The sequence below is a fragment of the Pocillopora damicornis genome, chromosome 2 (assembly GCF_964200805.1).
Source record: "Pocillopora damicornis chromosome 2, jaPocDami1.2, whole genome shotgun sequence".
Lineage (NCBI taxonomy): Eukaryota > Metazoa > Cnidaria > Anthozoa > Scleractinia > Pocilloporidae > Pocillopora > Pocillopora damicornis.
In genome coordinates this window covers 32,056,101-32,063,473 of record NC_142671.1, presented here as the reverse complement: position 1 = coordinate 32,063,473, position 7,373 = coordinate 32,056,101, and the positions used below count along the sequence as shown (strand labels likewise).

Genomic DNA, 7,373 nt, shown 5'->3' with positions numbered 1-7,373 from the left:
CCCGACCTGCACCTTCAGAAGCGTCCAATGTGAAAATATCCGGGAATGATAACATCGCCAATTATAGTGGACGATATAAAAGTCAAAATCACTACAAGACTTGGGTAATTTTTTTACGAAAGATTTCTGTAGTAAGTATGAGCATGCAGAAATTCAGTTTACTCCAACTTTCTAACATCACCATAATTGCCCGAGACATAACAGCAAAATAGCAACTTAGAAGAAGGTCTTCTGTTTTATTATTTTTTGTTATTATTTCTTTAATAGAATTCAACTTATCTTTAACAACTGAAAGGAAATATTTCTTTCAGCATTCAGATGAAGCAGGCATTCAAAAGATACAAGAATTTCTCGAGGATAATTGTTGCTTTTCAGCCTCGTTTGACAAGGTAAGAAATCGATTAAGGACTAGGCCCACTTGCAACGTAACTTGCACTTTACTGACTTTTTTCTAACAGAAACATATAATTTTATAAATATATAAACAAAATTTAGAGAATCTCCTGTTTACGAAATGTGCAAAAATATTATTCAGGCTAGGGTTAGTAATGCTTCAGTTAAAAGGCAGACAGCAAAATAATTGAGATTCAAGATGGAAATAATTTTTTAAACAACAGGAAACAGAGGAATTCGTTTTCGAGAACCCTACAAAGGAATCAGTGAAACACGATCAAGCTCTGAATACCCTTGAAACGACACTCATGGGTATCTCTATGACAGCAGAAGTAGTTTCCTTAGCATTACTCGCCGTTATAAGGTATGTAAGAAAGTTGAAAAGAGCCACGGTGGAGAACCTGTGGCTTTGAAGTAGTCGGTGCTGGATTTTCAAAATGTTATGGGAGGAGAAGGGAGAGGGTGAAAGGAACTTAGATGGACTCGAATACCATCCAAGGTTACAATATTCCATATAACTTCATGCCGCAGAAACCGAAGAAAATCCCAGCGGAAATGGATGGGCTACGAAGCTTAAAAGATAACACGATTGCTTGTTTTTTTCGGTTTTACTCCTTTCTTATTTCGAAGAGGTATAATTAGCTCGTCTTTGAGAAATTTTTTTTTTAATCCTCGGGAATTGAATAAATCATAGTAAAAAGTTATATTGACTTTTCTTTTAATCTGGTAGAGTCTCAAAGTCGGAGCAGATTTTCGTGCACAAGAATCTGCTCATCTCGCTGGCTTTTGGACAACTGGTTTACATTCTTGACATAAATATCTTCCCAACAAGGAAAGTGCATCATGTAAGTGCAGAGAATAGGCAATAAAGTTGAAAAAAGGCGATAACTGTAACCCGTTTTGTCTAAATGTTTCGTAACCTGTTTGCTTTTCATGCTACTAATAGATTTTATTGGGAGTAGCAGAGTGGCTTTTAAGTTAACTGATTCATAAACCCAATGATGAAAGCTACTGCATGACACCTTTCCATTATTGCGCTTTTTAAAATCTATAAATAAAAAAGAACAACAACAAAAAAAAAGAATTTCATGAACATAAAATTAAGATTAAGACTAAGGGAAGTGATCCTACGACCATAATTAGTACCTGGGACTCTACCGTCATTTCGAAAATCTAAGTGCCACTGAAGAAGACGTTGATGCTGTTTTTTCCTTCATAACTGATCCCGGTGAATTTTTAGCTCGTTCATGTCACTCAAAAAATTTGGAGCTCATTGTAAGTCTTGACCCAAAAAACCTGTTACAAGGAAAGTATCAAGGAAAGATTTAATATGGAGAGCTCTTACAGTACACTGTTGCATTTAACTGTTTTTATATTTTCGAAACGGTTCTCCCTTTCAGACCATATGCTCCGTCATTGCTGCCGTCCAACACTATTTCTACACTTCTCTTTACACTTGGATGCTGATTGAAGGAATAAACCTTTACTTGAAGATAGTGAAGGTTTTCTCTTCTGGGAAGCCATATGCAACATACGTCTTAATTGGATGGGGTAAAGTAATGAATCAATTTTTAAAAGGAGAATTGTTTGACAGTGCTAAGTATAACTCTGTGAAAATACGCTAGCTTTGCTGTGGTGCTATTAGCCTTACGAATCAAAAAGTGCTCTTCAGTCGCGATTCGTCAGTTTCAGTATCTCTATTTAGTTTCCAACAATAGTCCATTTTATAGTTGTGTGCTTGGTTACCAAGCCTTTGAACAGGAGTGAGGCCAAGAATTACCTTGTATTAATACAAACGTTGCTGCTTTTCAAATGTAAATTATTTTGCTATCATCCTAGTTAGATACTGGTCTCTATTACTAGCAAAGGCTTGACAACTAAGTACACAACTTGAAAATGGCATATTGCAGTGTTGTTAAAAACACCTTTTTTCCTAAACGTATAGGCATACCAGGACTCATTGTTATTTTGGTGGCAGCAATCCAGCCTTCAACATACGACATGAGTACAATTTTGTACAAAGACATTACGTGTGGAACACTCAAAATCAGGGGGACTGAGGAAAGAGAAAGGTATCTTTTCGGTGGAAGAAAAAAGAAGATAAAATGAAGCAAACAACTATATCGAGTCCATGGTGAATCACAGTAGTAATCTATAGATACGCAACGATGTTAGATGTTGTATTCAACGTAGTCAGGCGAAAACCTTGACGGTAAAAATGTGACAAAACTGTAACGTAGGAAGATGATTTCAAGATGCCTTCCTTGTAATCAAAAAGGAAAATATTTCTTTAATGAGGTAAATTGATAACTATCCTCATTTTGTAGACAGCTATGCTCGCCACTGAAGGCCCATACAAACCAGATGTAAAGATCTGCACACAACTTTTGGCCAACTTAACTTCCTTGTCCGTGTAAACTGATGATTTTAATGTTGATGGTTTCAGATGCTGGCTCAATGGAAGTATCTGGAAATTCAAAGGACCCGTGCTTGCCATGCTTCTGGTAAATTTTGAAGTCATTGTTGCCCTCCAACAAAACAACATATAGCACTCAAAACACCTCTGGGCGCAATTTCGGGTTGTCGTCGTCCTCATTTAACTATCCTTGTGGTAGACTTGAATAACATTTAAAATAATCGTGAGAGGTTTAACAACTTCTGCTAAAGCTGTTTTCTTTAGAAATCTTAAAAATCACAAATTGATTGAGACTGCAGGATTCGAAAAATCAATTTCGAAAGTTTTAAAAACATTTGCAAATGTTTTTGTGGGTCGCGTTTTACTTTTCTGGCTTTGTTCCCTAATCGGCTGCGTTTCCAACTTTGAAAGAACTTTGAGAACTAAGAAGATATAGCTATTAGGACCTGGATTCTCAAGGTCACGTGCAATAAGCGAGTATCAGGCCGCAGTTTTCTTCAAATTAAGTTTTAAAAAAATTTAATACAGAATTTTCAACGTATGAAGCTCAACCAACGTTATCTCTTCGTAGCCTTGATTTCTTTTCTAGAAGTATGAGTGTTATTTAGCAAATTTTCTTTTTATTCGGGGCTCCAAATGAAACTGCAAGGACACCGATCGAGATAAAACTTATCTATGCATGGATTTGTCTATTAGGCTTGGGTATGTATGCCTACACGCAGCCTACCGCAGTCATAATGGCGTAGAGACGTCTGTACTGTCATGACGTCTCATGAATAAATTTTTTCTGGCTACCATAAATTTTCTAGCTGTTTAGCCTTTACTTTGATTTAAGATTCCTATGAAAAAACACGGAATTGATCGATTCTGTGTTTTAAAAAATTATTTTTGCTGTCATGACGGCAATGTTAACGTCTTCAATCCAAACATTAGGCGTCTAAAACATAGGCTGCTCTGCACATGTGGGTAAATTTTGTTTCGTTCCTTGTCATCTGTGATAAGATAGGAATGACTTGGTTCACAGCCTTTAGATAACTTGATCGGTGATATGATACTTGATACTTCATCAGACGTTTAGAGGAAATGGTAGCAATACTTTTCATCATTTAAACTTAGAAAGAGCAGTAACCTCTAATCTTCACATGTTTAACATTAGCACACGGGTATGACTTCTGTTATCGTAATGACGTCTGTCTTTTGTCTTCTTCTCAGGCAAACCTTGCGATCTTTGTTATTGTTCTGCGAATGAGCTTTGGGAGGATTGGAAGCACAAGTTATGCGCAGTCCACCAGGTAAATATATGTGGTTGCCTCAAGTCATACACGCTTCATTTATGTGTATTTCGTTGATCTTCTACATTTTCACCCAAGGAGGAAGGTACTGATTTTTCTACAGCGACTTGTCTACTTACGACGATGGGAAAAAAGCGCATGAAAAAGCGAGCAGAAGACAGTATAGATTGTGTGCATTTATCATACTTAATGCCATTTCTGCATTGTTTAAAGTGAGCACGCTAAGACAAAATAATTTTCTTTCATTTTTTCCTAGTGCCACGTTCAATTGATTTTTTTTCTAAGTTGCTAAGGAGCAACTTAATTTGGAAGAATTTTAGAATTTAGTTAGTGCTAGGTTTAAGGATACGTACTCATTCTACACCACTAAGAAGGTTCCAACTAAAGTGCAATTGAGGCCTTTCTTTCTCTCCAGGAAAGGACTAAAAGCTATCTTCGCTTTGCTTCCACGTTTGGGTGTGACATTTTTTCTGGGCTTCTTTGTTGATTTTCATGTTGCTGTGGAATACGCCTTTGTGTTACTGAATTCAATTCAGGTAAACTACATGACGCGATTAGATAATATTCCTGTTTTTGTGGTTGCTTTTCATGTGACTTCGAATTCTTAGTCTTAAAAATGGGCGAACAGAAAAGTAGGGGAGACGCAGCAATAAATAATAAACGAAAGATGTACCAGGATAGTTTGTCATTAGTAATTCCCATGACGATTCGAAATCCATCGGAAAAAAAAAATGCAAAACCATTCAGAAGAGAGTTGTTAACGATACAACCACCTTAGGATGGATTGGTGAATAAGTGCGTGTTATCTATGAAGTACCCAACGGCAGAGCCGGTGCATAGTGTTGGGCACTAATTTATTGGAAAACCTCTCTAACTATATTCTTTTTAAAAAATGTTAGGGTGTGCTGTTCTTTATCTGTCACTGTGTACTTGATGATCAGGTGAGCATAAATGCTGATATCAATTTTTATCATTCGTCTACTTATTTAGCTACATGTCTGTTGCTTTTTTATGTGTTTGCTTTTTGTTGTCGTTGTTGGTTTTTTTAATCACGGGATTTTGAACGAATCTGAATCGAAGTGTAAGCTAAAACCAAGTTAAATGTATTTGAAAGGACGGAACCTACACGGAACCTACATGAACCTAATACAAGAACATGCAAATTTCCTAAAGCGTGAGAAACCTTTAGTAAGCTGCTCGGACAAAGTTTTATTTCCGAAACTAATTGGTGTGAATTTTTTTCAATTCAGGATTACTTTTGAAACTCAGTAAAGAGAAGTGAACATAAAACAATGATTTACTCTGCCTCTTTACAACTGAGAACAAAGCTTGAGGAATGAAAAGACTTACAACCAACCTTCATTTAGACTCGTGAGAGCACCTTTACCACGGCTTGCTCTTGCTTTGAGATTATTTCAGTTTGCTATATATTCTAAACTCAGAACTAGACGAATTGAATCTTTATTTATATATTCATTTTGGAATTTACTTCGTTATATTCTGTATGTTTTTAGTAATAAATGAAATTAGGGGATTTTCATTTTCTTTGGAAATGAGTCTTTGATAAGTAGTTGATAAAAGTTTAGGCATATTTCCTAGAAAGTTTAGTCCAAATGCGACAGGCCGATACATGAAATAAGAGATGATTTTTTACCAATCATCAACCTTTTCATTGATCTTTTAGATTCGCGATGCCATGAATAAGATGCTACGTAAGAGGAAACGGGTACACAGTCTCCAGCAATTCAAACAGGAGCCCAAAAAAGCGATAGGAATGGCTAGCAAGAAAACAGCAGGTGGTCTGGTCTCACCTTAATGGAAGTTTTGTTGTTTAGAATAATGATTTGAATAACGCGAACAACTTACCCGTTACCAAAATTAACAATTCCCCAACGTGCTGAATAACCACAACCTTTCAAGGGAAAGAAATAGATTATCATGGCTAATGAGCGCGTACGATTTCTTTTTTCAGGAGTTGTGAAGAATAAGACGAACGAGGGAGGAAAGAGCGAGTGAGTTCTTTCTTACAACAATTGACTAAGAACTAACCTCCACCACCCCCTCCCTCCCCTCCGCTGGCGGTAAATAGCGACTGGTCCAAAAAAAGTAAAAAAAAAAGTTAGATCAATTAGATTTAACAAAAGAATATCGATAAGGCTGAAAAAATTGTCCAAGGAAGTAATGATTTCAACAAATTTTCACCTTTTAAACATGACTCACACCGTTTAGAACAAAGAGCGTTTACGTGAAATTTAATTGATCAACTACATCACTGACTGTAAAATTGAATTTATTACATAAATTGCGGCGTTATACAGGGATTTCCGGCCCTGAGAAAAGCCGTAACAAAACACGCGAAAAAATTATCGTATTTTTCCACGTGTGTTGATATAGCCAATCAGATGCTGATGTGTCACTCGCCTTTGGTAAAGCCTTCACGATTCTCACTACAAATTGTTTGTCGGAGTGTTTGTCGGAGCTTTCTCACATTATGGCAGCTAAAACACTAAGAAATCCGTATCGCTGACAGACAGTGAGGTTCAAACTTTCCTAGAAGGGGAAGAAAACCAATACACTAAAAGAAAAATCGAAAGTTACGTATTCAGTGGCTTTTGTGTTAGCATTTCTCTCGGCTGAGAATGAAATCGACAACTGGGGGATTTGCTAATGGCTGATTTTGGCCGTTCACCTGAAAAACTTCCTCTGTTGGTGAGTAAAAAGTCAATAAATGATAATTTTGTAAATTTAAAATTACGACCATTGTTGACTTTGTAATCATGACATTCAACATATCTTTCCATCCTAAGAGTTAGCGCCAACGTACTCTATGATTGTTCTTCTGGGATTCTCAATTCATTTATTTTCATTCATTAATGAGGTCGGCGTTTCTTGTCAGTAAAAGGCTATTGTTTTTATATGATAAACAAAATCATACATGGTTGCTTGTAGGTATAAAATTTCTCTTCTCGTGTTCAACTCGACATCTCACTCGTTCGCTTCGCTCGCTCGTGAGCAATCGAGTTAAACACTCGAAGAGAAATTCCATATCTACGCGCGCCCATGTTTTATTCTCTATATATTTAACATGAAGTGTGTTGTATAAAATAACTCATAAGGAAATTAAAATTCTTACAAATCGAAAATTTGTGTTCCTGGTATAGTCAGAGCAGAAAGAGTATACTTGTGCTAGCGTGACTTGGATCTGTGTAGCTCCCACGCTAATCCTAAGGCGGGCGTTTTCGAAGTGGTATACAATAAATTTACCCAAAATG

At 36.6% G+C, this 7,373-nt stretch overlaps 1 protein-coding gene across 1 annotated transcript; it reads left to right on the top strand.

Annotated features, from left to right (window-relative positions):
* Positions 1-424: 424 nt before the first annotated feature.
* On the top strand, positions 425-6,244 carry LOC149050865 (adhesion G protein-coupled receptor D1-like). The gene is made up of 9 exons (XM_089193401.1): positions 425-757; positions 1,124-1,238; positions 1,794-1,944; positions 2,339-2,465; positions 2,840-2,897; positions 4,422-4,637; positions 5,001-5,042; positions 5,786-5,897; positions 6,074-6,244. The coding sequence occupies exons 1-9, from the start codon at positions 702-704 to the stop codon at positions 6,115-6,117; spliced, it is 921 nt and encodes a 306-aa protein (XP_089049527.1). The 5' UTR covers positions 425-701; the 3' UTR covers positions 6,118-6,244.
* The last annotated feature ends 1,129 nt before the right edge of the window (positions 6,245-7,373 follow it).